Source organism: Saccostrea echinata, unplaced genomic scaffold (assembly GCF_033153115.1).
Source record: "Saccostrea echinata isolate AGI-Se365-2 ecotype Australia unplaced genomic scaffold, CSIRO_AGI_Sech_v1 ptg000056l, whole genome shotgun sequence".
Classification (NCBI taxonomy): domain Eukaryota; kingdom Metazoa; phylum Mollusca; class Bivalvia; order Ostreida; family Ostreidae; genus Saccostrea; species Saccostrea echinata.
Genome location: NW_026889805.1, coordinates 15998705 through 16023835, shown reverse-complemented (window position 1 = coordinate 16023835; position 25131 = coordinate 15998705). Strand labels below are relative to the sequence as shown.

General features: G+C 33.8%; 1 protein-coding gene across 3 annotated transcripts in view; it reads left to right on the top strand.

Moving 5' to 3' along the window:
- The window catches only part of LOC133173030 (epidermal growth factor receptor-like), a 70188-nt gene extending 48351 nt beyond the window's left edge, over positions 1 to 21837 (top strand). The window contains exons 10-25 of one of the 3 annotated variants that reach the window (XM_061307911.1): positions 461 to 687; positions 2893 to 3104; positions 3250 to 3392; positions 6028 to 6205; positions 7792 to 8222; positions 8387 to 8558; positions 8690 to 8806; positions 9287 to 9571; positions 13435 to 13590; positions 13804 to 14026; positions 14247 to 14344; positions 14920 to 15012; positions 17169 to 17336; positions 17593 to 17803; positions 18062 to 18244; positions 18654 to 21837. In XM_061307911.1, coding sequence (XP_061163895.1) covers positions 461 to 687; positions 2893 to 3104; positions 3250 to 3392; positions 6028 to 6205; positions 7792 to 8222; positions 8387 to 8558; positions 8690 to 8806; positions 9287 to 9571; positions 13435 to 13590; positions 13804 to 14026; positions 14247 to 14344; positions 14920 to 15012; positions 17169 to 17336; positions 17593 to 17803; positions 18062 to 18244; positions 18654 to 18895 — 3139 coding nt within the window. In that variant the 3' untranslated portion in view covers positions 18896 to 21837. The remainder of the gene's footprint in view (positions 1 to 460; positions 688 to 2892; positions 3105 to 3249; positions 3393 to 6027; positions 6206 to 7791; positions 8223 to 8386; positions 8559 to 8689; positions 8807 to 9286; positions 9572 to 13434; positions 13591 to 13803; positions 14027 to 14246; positions 14345 to 14919; positions 15013 to 17168; positions 17337 to 17592; positions 17804 to 18061; positions 18245 to 18653) is intronic. The other 2 variants (XM_061307913.1, XM_061307912.1) reach the window with 2 other exon arrangements.
- The last annotated feature ends 3294 nt before the right edge of the window (positions 21838 to 25131 follow it).

Sequence of the window (25131 nt, the reverse complement as noted above, 5' to 3'; positions counted from 1 at the left end):
AAGACATGTTAGCTTATGTATGTTATATGAATTGAGGAAGATCCACAGAGCCATGGCTTATTAAGACTGCATGACTCATAAATGCATGTTGATCCAAAGACATATACACAATTGGTTCAGTTTAATGTCCACAAATATTGACAATTTTTGAAATTTTCATGAATTTTTTGTAGATATGGAATTTTTGTTTGGATTTTGATTAATTTTGGAATGCTTTAATAAATACTAGTAAAATTTTAGTAAAATGGGAAGTTCTTTTGCAACAGAGCCCAGTAAGAAAACATGTTTGTAAAGTGAGTACAGGGCCACAGGTCTTTATTTAGATCCCCTCAGAGTTTTCTGAATGATTCTTATAATTTTTGGAGCCCCAAGTTGAGGATCATTCACATAATGATAAATCTCTGTCTCGTGGGCCTTCTTCTGAATGCATGATTGATGTGCTTTTTGTTTCTATTTTTAGAGCAGGGAATGCATTTAGTGCGATTATGACAAAACTTAAGTCACTGGAGTTGATTTCGCTGCAAAGTATAAAAAATGGAAAAATAAGCCTGTATCGGAATGAGGATCTGTGTTTTATTGAGGGCACTGATTTTACTCAACTCTTCACTGTGCAAAAAAATCCAGGTCAAGAATTCAAAATCAAAGATTATGTACTGACCAGGGAAAATCGGCCCCCTTACAAATGCAGTACGTGAAGTTTTTTGATGAATTTTTGCACTTCTTTTCTTGTGTACATCTTGTTTGAATTTGTCAAGCTGTCAGACTGAGTGATCACATATTCACACATTCAATTTCATGCAAATATAAAATTTGTTCTGATAATTGTAAACTTAGTTTGAAGGAAAGTTTAGTAATTAAGCTTTGCATTTATCTTTAAAATGTGGAAGTATTCTGGGGTTGGGGGAAATTGTGTATAGGACAAACATGATGATTAAAAAAATTAAGTTTCATTAAGTGAAAAGTAATTTATGTCGTAGAGATTTATTTTTACACAGGTAGAGGAAACATCTGAAAATGCACACAATAATAACATTCTAGTAATTTTTTCTATTTTGAATAGCAATAGGTATATCTTTCGAATGGATGGTAGAATTTTCTGATTGTTTCAGAAACATCTATGTTTATTTTTAAATACATTCATGTATTTGAATTCTGCTTTTTTTTTAACCTATAAAAGAAAATACAAAAGTTGTCATGTTTATGCTCATCATTTGCCTCACAATCAGAGCTGTTTTCTGCTGACATTGACTTGAAGAGAGTTTTGTTTGCATGGTTTTTGACTTGATTTGTGGTTAATGATCGCTCATGAGAAAGTTTGGCTATTTAAACAAAATGAAGGTACTGCTGGTTAATATATATTCAAAATATTTTAAATTTATTTTCATAAATATTATATAAAACAGATTAGTTTGTTTATACCTGTTTTTATATGTGTATCTTGCTAAAGGAACCAGATAGACCTAAACCAGAAAGATTATACCAGCAGTGCAAAACATAATAGTTATTACTCTTTGGGTCTCATATGCAGTATTAACATGTCTTTACATGAAAAAAAGTACCGAATTCCATTTTACCTCATGTCTGCTACCAGTATGTGAAATTTTAAATGAGCAAGTAAAACTAATTTTGTTTTTTTTTTCGTTCCCACATATATTCCTGGAAATCCCTTGATATTTATTTATGAAAACAAATGAGTTGGTAACTGATTAACAAATCCTCTGTGTTAGTTGAAAATCTAAAATGTCTCAACAATGCTTTTGACTGTATAGTCTGGGCAATGATGTGCAGTTATTTCCCTTGTTTTCCACTGATGATCAATATTGTGTTTAATTTCCAGGAATTCCGAATAAAGTAAATGTTTGTAAAGAATCAAAGTCCATAGAATGCAAGCATGATAAAGACCAAATAATACATCTTGTAGACTTATTTTTCTTGGACACAAACTAATCTAGAGGTGAAAATCTACAATTTTACAGAATTATGCAAGAATAGTTTAAGGCTCATGTTTTTTTTTTTTGTTTTTGTTTTTGTTTTGTTTTGTTTTTTTTTTTAAATTTTTTTAATTTTTTTTTTTATTTTGAAAGAATTGGCCTGAAATATACAGCTAGTCATACGAATTGGGGAGAAAAGAAAGATATTTATATAGTTATACATTAACATTAATTAACATGGCTTATGGTAATCATGTATTTAGATTTTTTGGATGCATTATTTTAGAAATCACTTTTTGTTTTTAATTTTAAAAACTGGCAGAAACATAGATTTAGATTATCAGAGATAGATTAGATTAGAATTAAGTAAATGATTACACTGATGCTAAAATTAAAAAAAGTTTAAAGTTTCCAAAAATGTCAAAGAACAGACTAAATGCTGCAGCATTTAACTATGTCCCTTGTCCATGTTTTTGTGTTGCCTGTGATGTTCATGTGTGGTACCTGTTATTGTCAGTACATGTATTAACAGTGTGTTGTTCACTCTGTCACATAGCATTTATTATCTAAAATAAATGACATGTATTCCTCATCTGTGAGGATGTGCATTTTGGGCATGAACCTGAAAAACTTGAATTTTCTCTGAAAACAAATTGAAGCTTCCAAAGACTCCCATGTTATTCAATCAGTCTCCATTCTTTCCTTCTTTTTATATGAATGCTGCATGACACTAATGCATTTTAATTTTGTTTATCAAGTCTATTTAAAAATAATGAAATTTGAAAATGATATTACATTTTAAAACCATGGATTACAAAATAAAAATGTTAAATTTCTTTCTCAGAAATAGATTTTAAATTTAATTTGCTAATATAAATTATGCATCAAAATTGTTATGAAAATGATATTGAGATTAACTGATAACAAAGAATATGACCAATATAAACTTGTACCACTTTAGAACAAGATGGACAAGTGTGTCACCAAAGCTGCTCTGATGAAGGTTGCTGGGGGAAAGGTGCAAACAAGTGTCTGAGGTGTCGCTCCTACAAGATTGACAACAGTAGTAACATTTGTATTGACCACTGTAAACAGGTCCCCATGATGTATGATGCTGGCAATCGTCTGTGTGCGTTCTGTAATGAGGAATGTGATGATGGATGTGTTGGAGCTGTAAGTTATACATGTTTTACCGTCATAGTATTTTAAAGGGGTATTAATCTGATGGAACATGTGACATATTGTTAAGTAAAAGTTACATGAAAGATACTTTTATATGCTAAGCTCTGTTAGTCAATCATGCATATTGTATCCATAGGGGCCAGGAAATTGCACAAAATGCAAACATGTCACCATGAAACATCATGATAATACAAGCACCTGTTTGAGACAGTGTCCTAAAATGTTTTACCCAGATGAGAAGAATACTTGTTATCCATGTCATGTTAACTGTGCAGAAGGGTCAGTATCCTTATTTGTGCACTATTGCAGTTAAAACTAAACTTTCAATACTTACATTTTTAGGTCACCTGAGTCACTCAGGTGACCTATTGCTATCTCTTTTCATCCGTCGTCGTTCGTTGGTTGTAAACTTTTGAATATTTTCAGCTTCTTCTCTGGAACCAGTGAACCAATTTCAACCAATTTTGGCATATAGCATCCATGGGTTAAGGGGAACAAAAATTGTGAAATTCATCAAGGCCCCTGTCCCCCTGGGGCCTGAGGGGTATGGCCAAAACCATCAAAATTAATGCAATCTTTAAAAATCTTCTTTACTCCTGGACATCAAGCAGTCAAACTGTTGGCATAATTGTAATAAGCATTGAGTCCTCTACTTAAATTGGGAAATTCATGGCCCCAGGGTCAGGGGTTCTGGTGCTAGGGTGGGGCTCTGTTGACTGTATAGTGAAAATGCATTATTCCTGAAAAGATCTCCTCTGCTCCTGGGTATTCAGGAAACAAACTAAATGCATAGTTATGATGAGCAAGTGTGTCTCTTCCAAAATTGTGAATTTCATGGCCCCTGGGTCAGGGGTTCTGTAGTTAGGGTGGGGCTCTATTTATTATATAGTGAAAATGCATTAATTCTTTGAAAACCTTCTTCTCTGCCCCTGGAGATTATTTTAACAAACTAAGTGCATGATTATGATAGGCAAGTATGCCTCTTTTAAAATTGTGAAATATATTGCCCCAGTGTCAGGGGTTCTGGTGTAAGGAGGGGGGCTCTATTGATTATATAGTGAAAAAGCATAATATCTTTGAAAATATTCTTTTCTGCTTCTGGTTATAAAGCAAGGAAACTTAAGTGTATAGTTATGATGAGCAAGAGTGCTTCATTCAGAATTTTGAGTTTCATTGCCCCTGTGTCAGATGTTCTGGTGTAAGGGTGGGTCTCTAATGATAATATAATGAAAATGCATTAATTCTATTTATTAATCCTGTCTGCTCCTTAGTGTTGAGCAGATAAACAAATTGCATAGTTATGATGAATAAAGGTGCTTCTAACAGAAATTTTAAAACTTGTGGTCCCATGCCAGGGTCAGGGGATCTGGTATTACCGGGGGGGGGGGGGGGGGATCTGGAATTACCGGGGGGGGGGGGGGGCTTTTGATAATATAGTGGAAATGTGTTCTTTGAAGTGCATAGTTATGATGCTGAGGGTAACTCTTCCATATTTGTAAATTTCTTGTAGGGCTGTGTTGAATCTGTAGTGAAAATGCATTATGCATGTGAAATTCTTCTCTGCTTCTGGGCATATCAGGGGCAAACTGAGTAAAAGTTTTAATAAGCAAGGGTAGTTTTACCAGATTTTTGAACATCTGGACCATTTGGTCAAGCAATCAGGTCCTTGATTGGCAGGGCTCTATTAATTTTTATTCTACTGAGAGAAGTTATTCCCCTTTTCCATTCACCTTTGATAATTAATAACTGTAAATAACGTATTTGAAAGGTTAATAGAATAAGAGAATTGTGCTAGAATTTTTATTGTATAATAAAAAAAGTACTTTCTTAGTTTTAATGATCAGGTAGACCTTTAAATAATAGATAAATAAAAATGAGGCAAAAATATCTTATTAAATATTCTTCAAAGACCAAGAGGTCAATGTGAGAGGTTATATTATGGCATTAAAGATAGAACAGAAGCACCAATAGTTTGTTAATAGTCTACATGGTGCTAGTGATGAGAGGGGGACAGATTAGAACTTAATTTATGAGTTGTTACTGAATAGTAGACTTAATTATTTTGTTTATCCTGATCTTCCTACTTCTCTTGCTTTTGGGCAACAAAGCTTCATCTATCAATTGAATTTATACTCTATGATCCTCTCAATTGTTGTATTATACTCAGGTGACTGTTAAGGCCCTTGGGCCTCTTGTTTAGTCTTCTGAAAATTTTGAATAAAAATAATTAAGCTGCAGACTTGAAGCATTGAACATATTTTTGTGCAGGGTGATATTGGGTGTTAGAATTATGTCAGAATATATTTTGCAACTCATTGATCATTTCACAGATTTTAATTGGTCAAAATTTAAAGAAATTAAGACATAATGAATTGTTATACCTTTAAAAATTGGTTCCTATATGAATTTATACATGTACTTTAAAAAGTCTAACATTTGTAATGTTTTACTGAGCGGTCATAAAAAATCGATGTTTGACCACAGAGTGAGATATTGGACCTGTTGATGAGATATTGAACTGCTTACTTCACATTGTGGGTGGAATCAGCTAAATCTTATTTATTATTTTGCATACACTGGTGTTCGACAGTGAAAAAATTGAACAGTTTTACCGCAATGCTGGTAAAGGAATTTTATATCAAGGATGCCAACACAAGATACATGTATGTCAAAAAAATAAAAGGTATAACAAAACATTTATTGACTGTGTTCTCGGGCAAAATGTATTTTGTTGACCCCTTGAACCAAACTGTTTGTCTTCGGCCTAATGGCCTCAAGCAAACAGTTTGCTTCTTTGGTCCGACAAAACACATGTTGTCCTGGAACCCAGTCAATAAATATATATGATTGGTCTCTCCTCATGCTGCTGTTTGCTATACCTGTTTAATCATTAGCTGCACAATTTTTATTTTAGCTGCACTGGGCCATCAGATAAGGTAGGAAAAGGAGGCTGCAACACCTGTGAACTTGCTATTGAATTAAACCACTCTTCCTTCAGATGTATAGCTGACAGTGAAAGTCAGCAGTGTCCACATGATTACTACCAGGCCACTGTGGGCAAACAAATCTCAAGTTTTCTTGAAGGCAGACAAGTAAGTTGGTAGAATTTGAGCATTTCTTAGTGATACTTCAAAATCATTTTATTTCATACATGCACCAAATTAGGTATTTAATTACTTGTCATTGATAACATATTTCACTTTTGATACCTGATCTTTTAATATTTATATTCATTGAATATTTTCTTTTTATGCCCCCGGATCGAAAGATCCCGGGGGTATATTGTTTTTGTCCTGTCTGTCTGTTTGTCTGTTTGTTTGTCTGTTTGTCTGTGTGTCTGTTGTCAACTTTAACCTTGCCCATAACTTTTGATTGGTTGGAGCTATGACTTTCATATATCACATGTGTATTCCTTGTGACAAGACCTTTCTTTGGGTACCATCATAGTTGACCTTTTGACCTTGACCTTGGAGTTTGACCCACTTTTGCAAAATTTTATGAGACTTTAACCTTGGCCATAACTTCTGAACAGTTGGAGCTTTTGGTTTCAAACTTCACATGTGTATTCTTTGTGACAAGGCCTTCTTTTGGATACCAACCACTTTGACCTTTTGATCTTGACCTTGGACTTTGACCTACTTTTGAAAAACTTTAACCTTGGCCATAACTTTTGAACAGTTGGTGCTTAGGGTTTCAAACTTCACATATGTATTCCTTGTGACAAGACCTTCCTCTGGATATCAACCACTTTGACCCTTTTGACCTTGACCTAGGAGTTTGACCTACTTTTGAAAAACTTTAACCTTGGCCATAACTTTTGAATGGATGATGCTAGGGCTTTCATACTTCACATATGTAATCCTTGTGACAAGACCTTCCTTTGAATACCAACGACTTTGACCTTTTGACCTTGACCTAGGAGTTTGACCTACTTTTGAAAAACTTTAACCTTGGCCATAACTTTTGAATGGATGATGCTAGGGCTTTCATACTTCACATATGTAATCCTTGTGACAAGACCTTCCTTTGGATACCAACCACTTTGACCCTTTGACCTTGACCTAGGAGTTTGACCTACTTTTGAAAAACTTTAACCTTGGCCATAACTTTTGAATGGTTGGTGCTAGGACTTTCATACTTCACATATGTAATCCTTGTGACGAGATCTTCCTTTGGATACCAACCACTTTGACCTTGACCTTGACATTTGACTTTTATTTAAAAAACTTTAACCTTCACCATAACTTTTGAACAGTTGTATCTAGGTCTTTCAAATTCCAAAGGTGTTTTCCTCGAGACAAGATCTTTCTTTGGGTATCAACATTTTTTATCTTTTGGCCTGGATTTTGACTTGCATTTGAGAAACTTTAACCTTCGACATAAGCTGGCATACGGGGGCATAGTGTTTCACAAACACATCTTGTTCATTTCTTAATCAATCCATTAAATTTAAATTAAATTTAAATCATGAAATGTCTTTCTCTCTTCGTTATGGGATTAACGGTAACAACCATTGCAGAAAAAAATTTATGTAATTTGCTTATGTGGGTTAGGTATTTTTTCAGCAATGGTTGCAACAGTTAATTCCTGCATTAACAATTCTACGAATCTATTGTTTCCATACATAAGAAATTTTCTAAAATCACCATTTTCACTTGAGAAAATCTTTGTATTGTAGGCTTGTTTTAGATGTGATGCGATGTGCGATGGTTGTCACCAGGGCAGTAACTTGCACTGTATTAAGTGCAAATATGTCAAACAAGATGGTGCCTGTCGTAAATCATGTATAAATATGTTCTATGCAAATGAAGACAAGGAGTGTGAGCAATGTCATGAAGAATGTCGGGGAGGCTGCTATGGTCCCTCACAAATTGAGTGCCAAGCCTGCAACAACTTTAAGGTTTACTTGGATAATGAGTCCTGGAATGGAAAGAAAGAGAACTGCACTGACGCGGACTATATTTGTCGTCAGTTTAATTGTACAAAGACATGTCCCCTAGACATGCCATATAGGGAAAAGGATGATATGGCTGAAGAGGAGACAACCACTTTGTGTGTTGATCATACACATCCATTAGTTATGAAAAAACAAGAAGATGAGAAAGCCAAGTAAGTTAACAAGAATTGATATGACTAGAAATAGAGTTTGAATTGTACCATGATTTGATTTTGCCCCTTCCCCAGGGTATCAATCCCATTGGAACAGCTTCAGTGTCTTTTCTATAGATAAGCCAGATACACATACCACAAAACATTTACTTGTTTAATTATAGGAAAAGTAAGGAACTTGCAGAAAGAATTAAAATCATTGTGGCCTCTACAGTTGGTGGGATTGTTGTTCTGGCAGGAGCTCTTGTTCTCTTTGGATATTGTTGGTGCCAGAGAGCCAAATCACAGGAGAAGACTGCCATACTCACTGCCAAGATGACTGGATATGATGATGAGGTTATTATTAACAAAAGTTCAGATAAGGAAACAATTTGAATATATACCTTGCAAGATAAAGCAGGATGTAAAATTTTTTATATTTTCTTGCCACTGTATTTGGAAATGAATTTGGTGTGTCCTTTTAACAGCAACCTCTTACCCCAACCAATGCCAAACCAGATATGTCCAATATCAGGCTTATAAAACAATCTGAGTTACGCAGAGGTGGAATAATAGGATCGGGGGCTTTTGGTACCGTGTATAAGGTAGGTTTATATGATCTATTCTGAACAATATTTAAAAGAAATATATATATATTCATATAGACGATTTGAAATTTATTTAATATGGATTAGCAAATGTGAATATGATGAACTTTTTCAAATTTTAATACAGTATTTGTTTTCCCCACAAAACTCCTCATAGAAAAATTGTTTCATGTATCATTGAAGTGAAAACCTGATGTCACAGTGATAATTTGAAAGAAACAAATTTTTGAGAATTAAAATAGATTGAAAGAAAATTGATTGAAAAATTCAAATAAGTGATCAAAGAATGTAACATGAGCAATAAGGATGCAAATCTTAAAGACTTGTACATATTTTAAATAATGTGTTAAGTCAAGTTCTTCAACTTGATGCACACTGTGATTTATGACACAGGGCACTCCAGAAATTGGTCATTATTATTGAATATCTTTGAAAAATCTTTTAAGATTTTAAAGAGAAAATGTATAACCTGTCTAGGGCTTTTGGATTCCCCAAGATGAGAACGTAAAGATTCCTGTAGCCATTAAAGTTCTGTCAGACAGCACATCACCAAGCCAGAATAAGGAACTGTTGGAGGAGGCTCGAGTGATGGCATCCGTGGAACATCCATGTTGTATCCGGATTCTGGCCGTGTGTATGACTGCACAGATGATGCTCATTACACAGTTAATGCCATTAGGCTGTCTCCTAGACTATGTCAGAAAACATAAAGATAATATTGGCTCTAAGGTCCTTCTCAACTGGTGTACACAAATTGCAAAGGTACAGTTGGATAATTTCAATTTTTAAATGTTAAAACTTTCTGTTGAGTGTAATTTTTAGCTCTTCTGAGCCAAAGGCTCAAAGAGCTAATGCTATGGCCATTTGTGCGGTGTGCATAAACTTTTTAGAATATGGGCCTTAACTCAAGAACCCTTAGGCCAATTATTGTCAAATTTGTCACAGGGTATCCTTGGCCGAAGGGCTCCCATTTATACTAAAACTAGGGTTGTGACCCTTAAACAAGGGGAGATAATTAGGTAAATAAAACCAAAAGTACTGGTTGCTAAAAAATCTTCTTCTCAAGAACCACTGGGCAGATTATTACCAAACTCACACAAAAGGATGAAGATATGTTGAAGATTATAAATTGTTCAAGGCATCACCTTTAGGCAAAGGGCGTGGTTAGGAATCAAGTTCAAAGCATTTTAGAGGTATATTTTGGACATTTTAAGGCCTATGATCATAAAACTTTGTAAGTTGCTGCATCTTGGGTCCTCAAAAAACGTCAACTGAAAACTAGGTCATTGTGACCTACTTTTGAAATTTTATGGCTATATTTAAATATTTTGGGTACCATTTGGCTTAGAATCTTCAAACTTTGTCAGTTGATGTATCTTGGGTCCTCAAAGTAGGTTGACTTAAAAGTAGGTCACTACGACCTACTTTTCAATTTATATGGCTATAATTAAATATTTCAGGTACTGTTTGGATTAGAATCATCAAACTTTGTCAGTTGATGCATCTTTGGTCCTAGGATTAAGTCAACTGAAAATAGGTCACTGTGACCTACATTTGAAAATTATGGCTAATTTGTCAGTTGATGCATCTTGGGTCCTCGGAGTACAAGAACTAAAAAGTAGAACACCATGACCTACTTTTGAAATTTTATGGCTATATTTAAATATTTTTGGGTACTATTTGGCTTAGAATCATCAAACTTTGTCCGTTGATGCATCTTGGGTCCTTGGAGTAAGTTGACTGAAAAGTAGGTGGAGTAAGTCGACTTACATGTAGGTCACTCTGACCTACTTTTGAAATTTTATGGCTTTATTTAAATATATCAGCTAGTAATTGGCTTAGAATCATCAAACGTTGTCAGTTGATGCATCTTTGGTTCTCAGAGTATGTCGACTTACATGTAGGTCACTCTGACCTACTTTTGGAATTTTATGCCTATATTTAAATATTTTCAGGTAGTAATTTGCTTAGAGTCATCAAACTTTGTTGGTTGATGCATCTTGGGTGCTTGGAGTACATCCACTGAAAAGTAGGTCACTGTGACCTGTTCAAATATTTTCCAGGTACTATTTGACATAGAATCATCAAATTTTGTCAGTTGATGCATCTTGGGTCCTCGAAGTATGTCAACTGAAAAGTAGGTCACTGTGACCTACTTTTGAAATTTATGGTTAAAATTAAATATTTCGAGTACTAATTGGCTTAGAATCATCAAATTTTGTCAAGTGTTGCATCTTGGGTCCTCGGAGTATGTCAATTGAAAAGTAGCGCTAGGTCAACATGACCTACTTTTGAAATTTTATGGCTTTATATAAATATTTCAGGTACTATTTGGCTTAGAATTATCAAACTTAGTTAGTTGATGCATTTTGGGTCCTCAGAGAATGACAAGTAATAAGTAGGTCACTATGACCTACTCTCAGGTACTTATTGGCTTAGAATCATTTTGGGTTCTCAAAGTGTTTTATCTAAAATGTAGGTCATGATGACCTACTTTTGGAATTTCAAGGCTTTATTTAAATTATACAGGATACTTAGAGGCTTCAAATAGAAGTGATACTGGTTGTACAATTTATCAGAAGAGCGATTCAAGGCCCTTGGGCCTCTTGTTGTGGTTAATACAGTTATATTTACATCCAATGAATATTGTATCATTTATTTCTTATGAAAGCCATGGTTCATCAATAAACGACACTAAGCAAGTCACCTGTATAGATTTCATCAGTGAAACATATAATGACGCACAAATTAATAATACAATATTTAACGTACTTAATTTTACTTTATATGGTCATTTATACAGATATAAATATAAACAATAAAATGTCTTTCTTTGTTTGATAGTATGGAATAAACATTGCAGCTATTGCAGAAAAAATTTTACATAACCTGCTCAAGCGGGTTATATTGTTTCTGCAACAGCTTCAACATTAATTCCTGTACTAACAACCAAAGAAAGCATTTTATTGTTTAAATATCTACATTTAGTTTGCTTTTTTAGCTCACCTCGACGAAGTCGAGATGAGCTTATGCTATACCGGCGGCGTTAGCGTCGGCGTCCTGGTTAAAGTTTTGGGAGCAAGTCCCATTCCCAAGTAACTATAAGCCCTACCTGGACCAAACTTGCATGTATGATGCATCTAGGGATGGACACTATCACACTTGCTTCGGATGCTGGATCTGACCTAGATTTTCCAGATGAATGACCAGGTTAAAGTTTTTGGAGCAGGTCCATTCCCAAGTAACTATAAGCCCTACCTGGACCAAACTTGCATGTACAATGCATCTAGGGATGGACACTATCACACTTGCTTCGGATGCTGGATCTGACCTAGATTTTCCAGATGAATGACCAGGTTAAAGTTTTTGGAGCAAGTCCATTCCCAAGTAACTATAAGTCCTACCTGGACCAAACTTGCATGTATGATGCATCTAGGGATGGACACTACCACACTTGCTTCAGATGCTGGATCTGACTTAGATTTTCCAGATGAATGACCAGGTTAAAGTTTTTGGAGCAAGTCCATTCCCAAGTAACTATAAGCCCTACCTGGACCAAACTTGCATGTATGATGCATCTACCACACTTGCTTTGGATGCTGGATCTGACCTAGATTTTCCACATGAGTGAATTTTAGCCATTTTTTAACCAAATTAGCATGGATGATGTTTCTAGGGATGGACACTTCCTGACTTGCTTTGGATTTTGAATCTGACCTACATTTTCCAGATGAGTGACTAGAGTAATTTTTTTGGAGAAGCTTTATAATATTGTGGCCTGTTATGATTAAACTTGCATCTAAGGATGAAAACTTCAAGACTTGCTTTGGATGTTGGAACTGACCACAATTTTCTTGATTACTAAACAGGTAAAAGTTTATTGAGCAGGTCTATTTCCAAGTAACTATAAGTCCTACCTAAACCAAACTTGCATGTATATTGATATTGGGATGTACCCTATTTAGGAAAAAAAAAATATTATGTGAAATTTGCCTTACTTATAGATAACATTCGTCGAGGTGAGCTTCGTAATCTTTGATTACCTATGTTTTTGGTTTATCCTTTTTCAAATTACTTGCATTTGAATGTTTTAGTAGTGCTAGGCATCACAGTGATAGACACATTAAATGATTTTATGCTCCCCTTCGAAGAAGGGAGGGCATATTGCTTTGCTGCTGTCTGTCGGTCCACCAATTTTCCGTTCATTTTCTTTGCAGAGGTTGCACATACTGAAATGAAATTTGGTATACAGATTTTATCATAAGAGTATCTAGATCAAATTGTGTTTTGGGTACGATTGAGCAATTTTTAACAGAGTTATGCCCCTTGGACATAGGAAAATTCTAATTATATGCAGTTTCCGTTCATTTACTTTGCAGAGGTTGCACATACTGAAATGAAATTTGGTATATAGATTTATCATAAGAATATCTAGGACAACTTCTGTTTTGGGTACAATTGAGCAATTTTTGACAGTGTTATGCCCCTTGGACTTAGAAAAATTCCATTTAATTGCAGTTTCTGTTCATTTTCTTTGCAGAGGTTGCATATACTGAAATGAAATTTGGTATGTAGATTTATCGTTAGAATATCTAGGTCAAATTATGTTTTGGGTACAACTTCAGGGTATGTCTTATCTGGAGGAGAGGGGTATCGTCCACAGAGATCTGGCCGCTAGGAATGTGTTAGTTCAGAGTCCAGGCCAGATCAAGATTACTGACTTTGGACTGGCCAAGCTACTGGACATCAATGAAGATGAGTATCACGCAGCTGGAGGAAAGGTTAGTACACCTCAGGTCAAGGCTCAATTTTTTGTGTAAAGAAAGAATAAAGTAATTATCTAGAAAATTCATGATCCTATAAATTTGTAATAAACAACTTTCTGTCATTGTTTCTAAAAAAGTGTTATTAGCTAGGTGAATTTAGCATTGGCTAATCTGTATATTGGCTAAACATTCTATGTGAATATTAAAATGTGACCTCTGAAATAACAGATGCCCATCAAATGGTTAGCCTTGGAGTGTATCCAGCAGAGGATATTTACACATAAGAGTGATGTGTGGAGTTTTGGAGTCACTGTCTGGGAACTTTTTACATACGGACAGAGGCCCTATGAAAATGTGAGGGCTAGGGATGTCCCAGATTTACTGGAGAAAGGGGAGAGACTACCACAACCCTCAATATGTACCATAGATGTTTATATGATCATGATTAAATGTAAGTCTGTAATTCTTGATGCCCAATTTAATAATTTAACATAAATTATGACAATGTTAATGGAGAAAAATTTTGGTATCCTCATAGTATTGTTATACATGTATATATGGAAACATAGATACATTTTGTTTAAAGATAATGTTAGACAAAATTATCCTGTATGACAATAAGCAGCAGATAATGATAGCTGAATTCTGCAGTAATATGAAATGTGTTGTAGGTTGGATGTTAGATGCAGATAGCCGTCCTTCATTCTTTGAGTTGACTGAAGAGTTTGCAAAAATGGCAAGAGACCCTGGTCGTTACTTAGTTATTTCAGTAAGTATAATTATCATGATAGCCTTGTTTTTATTCCCATTTTGCAGGAGATTATCTTGAATACATTTGTATAACCAGAGCTTTCATTGCTTTATTGGGGTGCTGTGTTGTATGTGAAGACAATGGGCGCATTGGAGGGTCTGTGTATATGAGAAGGTGGTAGTAGTAGTGTACTATTAAAATTATATTTACAGCAGGTTACACCGGCCAATTGATAGATATCATAAAATATTCAATGATTTGTAAAAACATTTTAATTTAGAAAAAAGGGGGTACGTGAGAAAATTAACTAGTTCCTATGAATATCTTTTCCCGTTTGTTATATAATTCAATGTGGATTTCTAGAATTGGAGGTAATTTTAAGGCATGCACTAAAATGAATAAAAAGGTAAATTGATTGTTATGAAGTATTCTTTGTTGCAAAAATGGCAAGACAGAAAATGAGAGAACACAGATTCAATCACAGGGTTGTAAGACACAACAGTGTGCAGTATTAATTGCACAGCACACTTGTAGCACAAATATTTTTTTCCTTGTGTTGAGGCACTTGATAAACATGTTTGTCACCATGTCAGGGAGATGTTTTGAAGAAAATCCCAGAGGACTCAAATACACCCTCACAGATCGAGCTAATCACGCCCGATACGTCCAACAATCCGAAAGAGGAGGTATACAATGAAAGCCGCGGCTCGTTAACGCATGGGTGTGCTCATATATATCTTGTAGAGTTTCCTCATATATGTGCATTTAATTTATTAATCTGCATATCTATGTCCGTTTTTGTCATGTTCAATAACATTAACAGTTGAATCCATTCGCCATTTCCCACATATATGTATACCATTTGTCAAATTTTTCATGTAGGCCTTTTATCTAGGTCAATCTATATTAAACTTTTTTATGTAATATATATATTTAATAGGTCCTTTCTGGGTTTCAGATGCTTTAATTGTATACAACATTTCTTTCAAAAGAAATTTTTTGGGAAGTTTATTCCTCACTCAAAATAGTGTTTTGCCGTGTGAATTACTTATTGGGATAAAAGTCTCTGCCCTTTGATATATCATTCTATCTTGAATATTCTTCCAGGATGTAATGCACTTTTTAGTCCTGTTGTTCCCTTCACAAGTTTAACAGCTAGCTAGAATAACCTTACAAGTTTCTGGTGGAGTAGATATATTTATAATTTATTAACCACCACTGGGTCTCATTCAACTCTTACAAAAGACTAATTTTAATTTGGGTTTGGTACGTCTGTCTTAACAATATGTCACAGTGTCAGAGATTCTTATTGTTAGCTATACACTGACAATTGTTGAGGTAAGGTTTTGGAAAATCTGCTAAGAAGCTAAATGTGATATTAACAATTAAGTAATATGGGTGATGCTGTTTGGGTCTAAGCATTAATTTTCTAACACAAGATGTATTAAAATTATGGTGTCAAGAACTGAAGTAAGGACCAAAACACATTTTCAAACAGCTCTTCTTTAAAAAAAAAAAACAAACCTCCATTTATCTTCTAACTTAGTGAATTTTTCTTCATGGATTCAGCTGTCAAAATTATACTGTAGTGTACAGCAGCATGTTCCACAGCAAGCAGCAGGAAAAAAAAACACTATAGAATATGTTAAGCATGTTTTTAAAAGGCAGGAATGACTTATTTTGTTGTTGGAAGCATTCTGATATTTCCTTTGTATTTTCTCTGCTTTCTATTGGCTCCCTCACAGTTTAAGGTAAGTCAGTGTCAGTCTTTGAATTATGTGCCTGTAGATATTTTTGCACTGATGAAATAGGAGTTCCATGTTTCAATCAACAATGATAAAATCAAGACAACTTTCTTCACAAGTTTCATTCAATTTTAACATCACTTAACTGAAGAAAAAGGGAAATTAATTGTTCTTTGCTGGCAACAGAGAAAACTAGTTTGGAAAAACAAGTGTCTTGTGGTAATTGCTTATGATTTGGAAGTTAAAGCTCATGTTTTTATTTTTCTTTCCTGCTCCAAAAATTTGTAAAATTGCCATTATCAATATTCTTCATCTGCAGACATTTTTTTTTTTACCATAAGAACTTTTTTTATCTGGGTAAAGAAATTTTAATGAAAGACAGGAATTTGATATATGAAGTGAAATGAGGCCTGATTTATGGCAGAAAAGTGTTGACATTTTGATATATTGTTGAAATTTAGGTATTTATCCACACATGAAATTAGATAATATTTATAGAAGACGGTGTGTCTACTGTTCCAGTTTTGTTATCTATGGAACGTAAATATTTTCCCTAATCTTTTTATTACCACCGTAAATTACTTGAACTTAAATTTTGAACTTTGTTTGAAGGTAATTGTAAACTAAATTAATGTTACGTATAATTAGCTTTCTTCTTTGCATATTATATTGATAAGTCATAGATTCATAGTAGATTTTGTTGTTGCATGAAATAACTTTTTAAAAACAATTATTTGAACATGATATCATAGGGCAGATAGCAGTTACTGAGTATATTTTTTAGTTACATTGCATGTTAGCATTTAAGAGAATGAAAGTAAAACATTGTTATGTAGACAGCTTTAAGATTTGAGTGTAGAAATCTTGAAGATCAGACTGCATGTGTTTTTTAATTGTTTTTAGTTTCCATGGTCTCTGTCATTTCTCTTTTGTTTGTTTGTTTGTTTTTTTTGTTTTGTTTTGTTTTGTTTTTATTTTTCCTTTAATATTTAAGTAAAATGTGGATCAATATGATCAGGATTTTGTGATTTTATTTTACTTTCCCAGAAAATATTTTTTATATACACATACATCTGAATTTTGATGTCAATTTTCAGGGTGATAAGTTAATGCGGCTCCCAAGTCATTCCTATGACAAGAATGACTTGGCTCGCAGTCTCAGTGTGGCGGTGGATGGACCAGAGGAAGTGATAGAAGCAGACGACTATCTACAGCCCACACCCAGGGCATCTGTTGAGATTCCCACCACACCTGTCTCATCAAAGGTTGGATTCATCTCACTTTTTTTCAATTTTTTTTTTTTTCAAATTTCCTGATCATTCATAAGCAATTTTTTTGTATACCAATAATAATATGCCAAAACTCCCGAGCATTTGGCCTTTGTCCATTAAAAAAAATGTATCATATTTGACTATCAGTTACAGAGTGCATGATCAATCAAAAGTAATGATGTTAATAACTATTGTTAATGAAAAATGTGAGCAATAGTCTGAGGTACACTCTATACTATTTGACATGTAGACTCCATTACTGCCATATGATGCATCTTCACCACCACCACAAAGTCTTGCACTTAAAGAAATCCGTGCACCTGCTCGCAGAGAAAAGCGTTATGGTCACCTGGAATCAGCAGCTAAAGCTCGAGACCAGCGAGCACAAGATCCATCCAGGAATCGGGGTGATAGTGTCAATTCACGCTATAGCTCTGATCCAGTCAAAGTTCTTCACACTGGTAATTTATCATGAAGGAAGAAAAAAGTCATTGTGAACTGGGTTTTTTTTTTTAGGGTCTATTTTGCAGGAGAAAGTCTAATATAAATAGATTTTCTTTAAATCATTTAAAATATACTGGTACAATGTATACATTTTATGGAATATATTTTGAAGAACCTTAAGGTCTTATGTAAATTCATTTTAAGATGGTCAATTCATACATACTCTTTATGTTTTATTTCAAACCATATTGATGAATTTTGTTTTCCCCTTGCAGATGAAATAGATACTGGACTTAAAAGACCACTTCGTAATGGTTCTGTAGGCAGACAAGGTATCCCCAATCACTTTGTGAAACACACTCCAGACTTCAAGATGCAGTTACCACTGGATGAAGATGACTATCTTCAGCCAAAGTCTTCCAAACCTAGGGCATATGCAGATCTGATAGATGGACAGGGTATGAAGATAATGATAATGCCAAAGAGAAATTCTCTCAATATGCATTAGTAAATGATGTGACTCACTATGAGATTTTATGAAAAGAAATTGATTTGACAGATATAGAACTGGTTCAGAAATGGGTTGTAGGATAATTAATGCTTGCAAGGATTTTGAGATTATAAATTTGATGGTTTGAAATATGAATTTTATGAAGAAAAACAAGCTTTAATGCAGAATTGACCTAATTTTTTCTGAGTTACAGAGTATATCTTTTTGGTTTTGGTTTTTAAAGAGGGGATGGGGGGATTGACCATAACACAGAATGAGCTAAATTATTACATCAGAAAGATAATGCACATAGTTAAACAATTTTATTCAATATTCATTTTAAGAGCTAATATGAATTGTTTTCCATTTTTTTTCAGATTACCTAAATGACAGTTCAGGGTCAGTTTTTCTGGATGATCATTTGGATCATAATGGTCATGGCCAGCCAGGTCTCAACTTTCAAAACCCAGAATATTTTGATGAACCTAATTTAAATGTGCCAAAAAAGCAATTAGCAAGTAAAAGTTATTATAATGACATTTCTGCTGTGAATGGTGAAAGTGCAGAACATGAACCTCTGGTGCTCAGTGAAGATTGGAAATCAGAAACAACTGTTTAGTGCTTCATTTGCAACAGTATGGTTGCCATAGATGAGAGTCCAGCTTTAAACTGCCATATATTTATAATAACCAGTGTAATGGTTGTGTTCTGTGATGGGGAAATATCCCAAGTCTTCTACAAACTGACCCACCATAATGAGCAATAATGTGCATTTATGCATGTAATTATTTTATTGTGATTAAGGGATTAAGACTTTGCTGGGGAGACAGAGACACATGGAAAGTGTTTCGTACACCAATCAAACGCTCAAATTCTGCCGCCCAGCAGATAATTGAATGCTGCTTCATAGACATTGACTGCATAATATACAGCAGAATGTAGAAAAGAATGAGGATGGACAACCAAAGAAATCCATTAAAGTGTCAGTATACAAAACATTGACAGGAAGATTCGATGGTTTGGACAGCCATCAGTTGTTATCTATGCAGAACTGAGAAGAAGGCAGGACATGTTACTATTGTTTTTGTTGGACATTCTGTTGTTTTGTTATATACAGCTTCCGTCTAGCTTTAATATCAATTATTGCACAGGATCTTCATATATATATATTTATATTGCTGTTATTATTTGTGACTGTTAATGTATACCATGTTTGTCATTTATTGAAAATTTAGGTTGTTCTTCCTCAACATTTGTAGCACAAGTTGTTTTTCAAAGCTTTAGCTATAAAGAATATTGCTGATCTACCTGAACAGCTCTAAGCAGCACTAAAAAATCTTGTTATCAACAGAAATAAAATTTTTGAAATTTTTTATATAGAATTAAATTCACTTTTTTAATTCACTTGAAAAGTGAATGTGGGATAAATTTTACCTTGCACAATATGATGCTTTTAGAATTTTAGCATGGTTCATAAAACTATAGATATTTAACTATTGATGGCAAGTGATCTTTGTCAATTTGTAAAATTTGTACAACTGATCAGGATTTCCAATGCATATCCTAATTTGTATCAGTAAATATGATGCATGTATTGATAGATCCTCTACCTACCATCTTTATACATAGAAGTGACCAAGACTTACAAACTACTTAAGGGATGCTGTATTTTAAAACCAAAGCCCGTCGTTATCTTACCAATACCTAGGATCTTTACCATTTCTGCAGTGTTTTGCAGACATACCAAATACTCAGTACATACATGTAATTACTTCATACCAGTAGATAGATATAATCAGAATGCTTCCTGTCAAATCATTTAGTCAATAGAAAATATTTTTTGTTCACACCTCATGAGGAGTTATCTTCCTATTGTATCCACAGCGCCAAGCTCTCTCATAATTGGTTGTGACAGGTATGAGCTATTGTGCATGCTTCGTGCCCGTGGTTTTATCTAGTCACTTTCATTTTTACAAAGCACCCACACATTTTCTCTTAGTGTTCATATAACTGTACTTTCTGAAATTCTTGACGGGTTTATTACAATGTAATAATTTTTTTTTGCAATATGTAAAGTTTTCAGTCATAAGGTGGGTTGAAAACAATGAATGAATTTTCATAATATTGTAAATGCATATATACTTGTACCAAAATTTAATTTTTTTCCTCTCTTAACAATGAATATTCTAATTAATAATTTAAAAAAAAAACACAGAATATTTTCAGGGTTAAATTACTTTACATGTGAATATTGTAATAAAAGTTATTTTGTACTTGTAAAGACTGTACTTATCAGGTAACATTTGTGTACATATTATTTTATTTTGATTAACTTTGCACTGAACAGAGAATAATGAGTGCAAAAAGTTTTATTTTAATTATCTTGCAGACTATTGAGATTTTTTTTTTCAAAGATGAAATCAGAGTTGATTTTCCATGTATTTTCTTTTGAGGTAGATTTCTCTGTTAATTGTTTTGAATTGATACCATTTGATGGAAATCATTCAAAACATCTGAGGTACACATCCTTTTAAGGTATTTTGAGATGCTTAAATCTTCCTTTCTTCAGTAAATTTCTGCATTTTCTTTTTTCGAGGATCTCAAAGGGTAATGTTTTTTACTGGAGAGGGATAATCAATAATCCCACTCTCCTAGGGTTAAAGAATAATTATAATGATTTTTTTTAAATGTGTGCCTTAAATAATACATGGAATAAAACAATTCACCATACTGCTTTGAAATTTTGGAAACTTTTTATTTTCTCTATTGTTTTATTTACGAACAAGCAGGCTGCTCTCAATTTTATAGTTTCATAGTTTATCACTATTTGTTCATTACATTATCATTTACATTGTTTTGTGTAAAACTTGTTATACACCAAATCAGTGAAATTCATATCATTTTTATGACTTTTTTTGTGTTTTCTTTTATTAAATCTCATGTATGTACTTAAATGCTGGTTTTTATTTTAATTGTATTCTTTTATTTTCATGTGATAGAATTTTTAATATAATGTAAATGTAATGTTTAATACAATTTCTTGGGTTTTTTTTTTCCTTATTAATAGAAAAAGATCAAATTAAGAATTGTTTTTATGAAATACCGGGGTATTATCAAATTCACGTATTAAAATATGCTTGTAATGCAAGATATGAAAGCCAGTAATGATAAAATAGACAGGACATTTAAACAAATATTACTTCACTGAACATCTCTGAGACTATACTCTTCTCATTGTACGAGATTTATTTTCAGATTTTGAGTTGATCTACATTGCTGCAATAAGTTTACAGAATTCATTTAATTTGCATATCATATACGTTTAAAAGTATTATCTTGTCATAAGGCCACCAATAATTGCTATGCTGATTATGTTTTTTGATGATGATAATTTTATTTTATGTTCATCAAACATGTTTTAGTAATCTAAGCAGGAAAAACTGCATGTATTTTTTTTTGTATCATTGCATTAGTTACTTAAATTGCTTCATGTAATTTCATGCAGGATCATTGTGAATCTTGAGAGAAATGCATGTATAATTAAAAGGAAATACAAATTTACAGTCTTGTTTTTTTTTATTAATGGAGATCAATAATTGTCCCCTATTAGGGCCTCTATGTGTACATGTACTAAGCAATGCTTTGAGTCCCGTTATAAAATACCAGTACATCTATTACTGTCACCGAAACAGAATTCTAATACACTAGTGGAACATTCTAGTAACTATATTCTATTCAGTACTCTACTTTCAAACTATCCGTAAATTTTACTTCTCAAATAATTATACAATGTTCAGTGTTTTCAGATACAATCAAACAAGTAAAATATCTCTTAAGAAATTATACTTGCAGTCTTTTGTATACAGTGGGTTCAGTTGAAAATATGCTGTTGGGAACACTTCTTGCAGCCATGTGTAGTTTAGATTGAAAAATATATTGGACAATTTATCTGCTCCAAACCTCTACACACCCCAATGGATCAAAACCATTGTCGTGTCTGAAAGTCTGCAGATTTGTGATTTACACTAATTGTGAGTTTACTGTAGAAGTGTGCAGCATCAAAGGCATTATTAAAGAAGGAATGTACCCGTGCAAGTTTGACCAAATTAAGATTTAATTAATTGACCTGGCTGGGGATCATGAAGCAGACTTTGACTTGTGTCAAAATTAAAATCATCTGTAAAACTTTTTATTAATTGTCAACTGCAATGCTAAATTTTTAGGTAAAAGTACTTTGGTGAGGTAATGCTGAATAAGCCTTTTTTTTTACTGTTACATGTAAACTTTAACATCAAATACAATTTGACTTAAGCTTTAGATGTTTCATGATCTTGGAACCTGCTCTATTTATAAACAATTTACATTAGTTAATGTTAAAAAAAAACACAGATGAGAGACAGTAATAGAAAGCTTGTAGAATTCAGGCACGTAGTATCGTTTTTGAAAGGGGGCAGCCAGAAAACAAAATTGACAACTCACCTGAAAAACTTTGACAAACAAAAAGTTAAAAAAAAAAAAAAAAAAAAAAAAAAGATTGTCAGAACTCAAAAATCCTTTTTCGTGGGGGGGGGGGGGGGGGGGGGGGGGGGTCCAACTTTCACAACCAAATTTTTCTTAATACATCAACAAATTACCTTGATTTAACTATGCTACAACAAAAAGTGGAGGGGCAGCCGTTCAATGGGCATTGGGCATTTTCAATAGTAAAAGGGTATGTTTGGAAAAAAGGGGCAGTCCCCCCCCCTCCCCTCAAAAAACACTACGTGCCTGGAATTCATTAATTTTGTAAAGCTGATCGGTGTAGTAAGGTTTAGGGTAGAACTGACCTGCTCTGTAAAGCCTATGGCAATATTGCTATAATGCAGCATGTAATAAAAACGCTGAATGTACACTGCAATATTGATATTTTTCATTATTATAATTGTGTCAATTCGACGAGAAGTATAACAATCCTGGGGGCCAAATGTTAAGATGAGTAGGTAGCCTTATGTTTCCCAGCATCCGTCATTTCTGTGTGAAAAAGTATGGCGGATATATATAATTACATTTTGCGTTTTGATCTTCTTCAACACAAAATGTGACAACGCAGTAATAATTTGTATCACATACCAATCACTAGAACAACTGCATATTATGATAGCTTTTTACCATCTACAATTAAGTTATGGAATGATTTACCAGATAGCTTGAAATCTGCAATAAGTGTAGCTAAATTCAAAATAAAAATCTTGATGATAAAATAAAATCCAAATTATACAGTATGGACAAAGAAAATATACTCCACTGTCAGTTGAGAAACTTGTCAACTAATCTTAATGCAGATTTGTTTAATCATAAGTTAGTTGGTTCACCTAAATGCTTAAAATGTGGTATATTTTATTGAAGATTCTGTTCGTTTTTTTCTTTCAATCCCCATATTATGATCTTGCCAGGAACTCTTTGATTACATATATGATTGACCATGACATACCAAGAGATGTCAATATTGTATTGTCTGGTTATGAATGTCTATCTCTTAGTAAATCTTAAAGAAAATATGTTATTCTTTGACCAAGTTCATAATTTTGTTTTAAAAAAAAAACAAAAACAAAAAACACTAAAAGATTTTTGAATGTGAAAATGTAATAAGTATTAATGTGCAGCATGTAGACATACAGATATGGTTTTGAGCCTTTTTCCCAATTCCCTCCCCCACCCACCCCCTTTTTTCCTTTTATTTTTCCATTTTATTGTTCATTCCACCTCTTTCAAGGTCACCTGAGTCACTCAGGTGACCTATTGCTATTCGTTTTTGTCTGTCCTCGTGCGTCGTCCGTAAACATTTGAACATTTTCAGCTTCTCTAGAACCAATTTCAACCAAGTTTGGCATATAGCATCTATGGGTGAAGGGGAACAACAATTATGAATTTCAGGGTCTCTGCCCCTCTCCCTCCCCCCCCCCCCCCCGGCCTGAGAGGTGGGGCTAAAACCACCAAAATTAATGCAATCTTTAAAAATCTTCTTTACCCCTGGACATCAAGCAGTCAAACTGTTGACACGATTGTAATAAGCATTGAGCCCTCTACCAAAATTGTGAAATTCATGGCCCCAGGGTCAGGGGTTCTGGTGCTAGGGTGGGGCTATATAGATCATATAGTGAAAGTGCATTATTTCTTTGAAAATCTTCTCTGCTCCTGGGTATTAAATAAAGTAACTAAGTATACATAGTTATGTTGAACAAGGCTGCCTCTTCCAAAAATGTGAATTTCTTGGCCCCTGGGTTAGGGGTTCTGGTGATAGATTGGGGCTGTATTGATTTTATAGTGAAAATGCAGTAATTTTTTGAAATTCTTCTTCTCTGCTCCTGGGTATGAAACAAACTAAGTACATAGTTATGATGAATAAGAGTGCCTGTTCCAAAATTGTGAATTTCATGGCCCCAAGGTCAGGGGTTTTGGTGTTAGGCAAGGGCTGTATTGATTATATAGTGAAAATGCATTATTTCTTTAAAAATCTTCTCTGCCCTTGGGTATTAAATAAACTAACTAAGTGCGTAGTTATAATGAGCAAGAGTGCCTCTTCAGAAATTGTGAATTTCATGTCTCCTGGATCTGAGGTTCTGGTGTTAGGGCAGGGCTGTATTGATTATATAGTGAAAATGCATTAACTCTTTGAAAATCCTCTTTTCTAAGTTTGGGTATTATATAAACAAAGGAAGTGCATGGTTTATGATAAGCAAGAATGTCTCTTCCAAATTGTAAAATTCTTGTCTCCAGTGTCAGGGGTTCTGGTGAATGGGGGGAGGGGACTCTATTGATTATGTAGTGAAATGCATAATTTCTTTCAAAATATTTTTTTCTACTCCTGGTTATAAA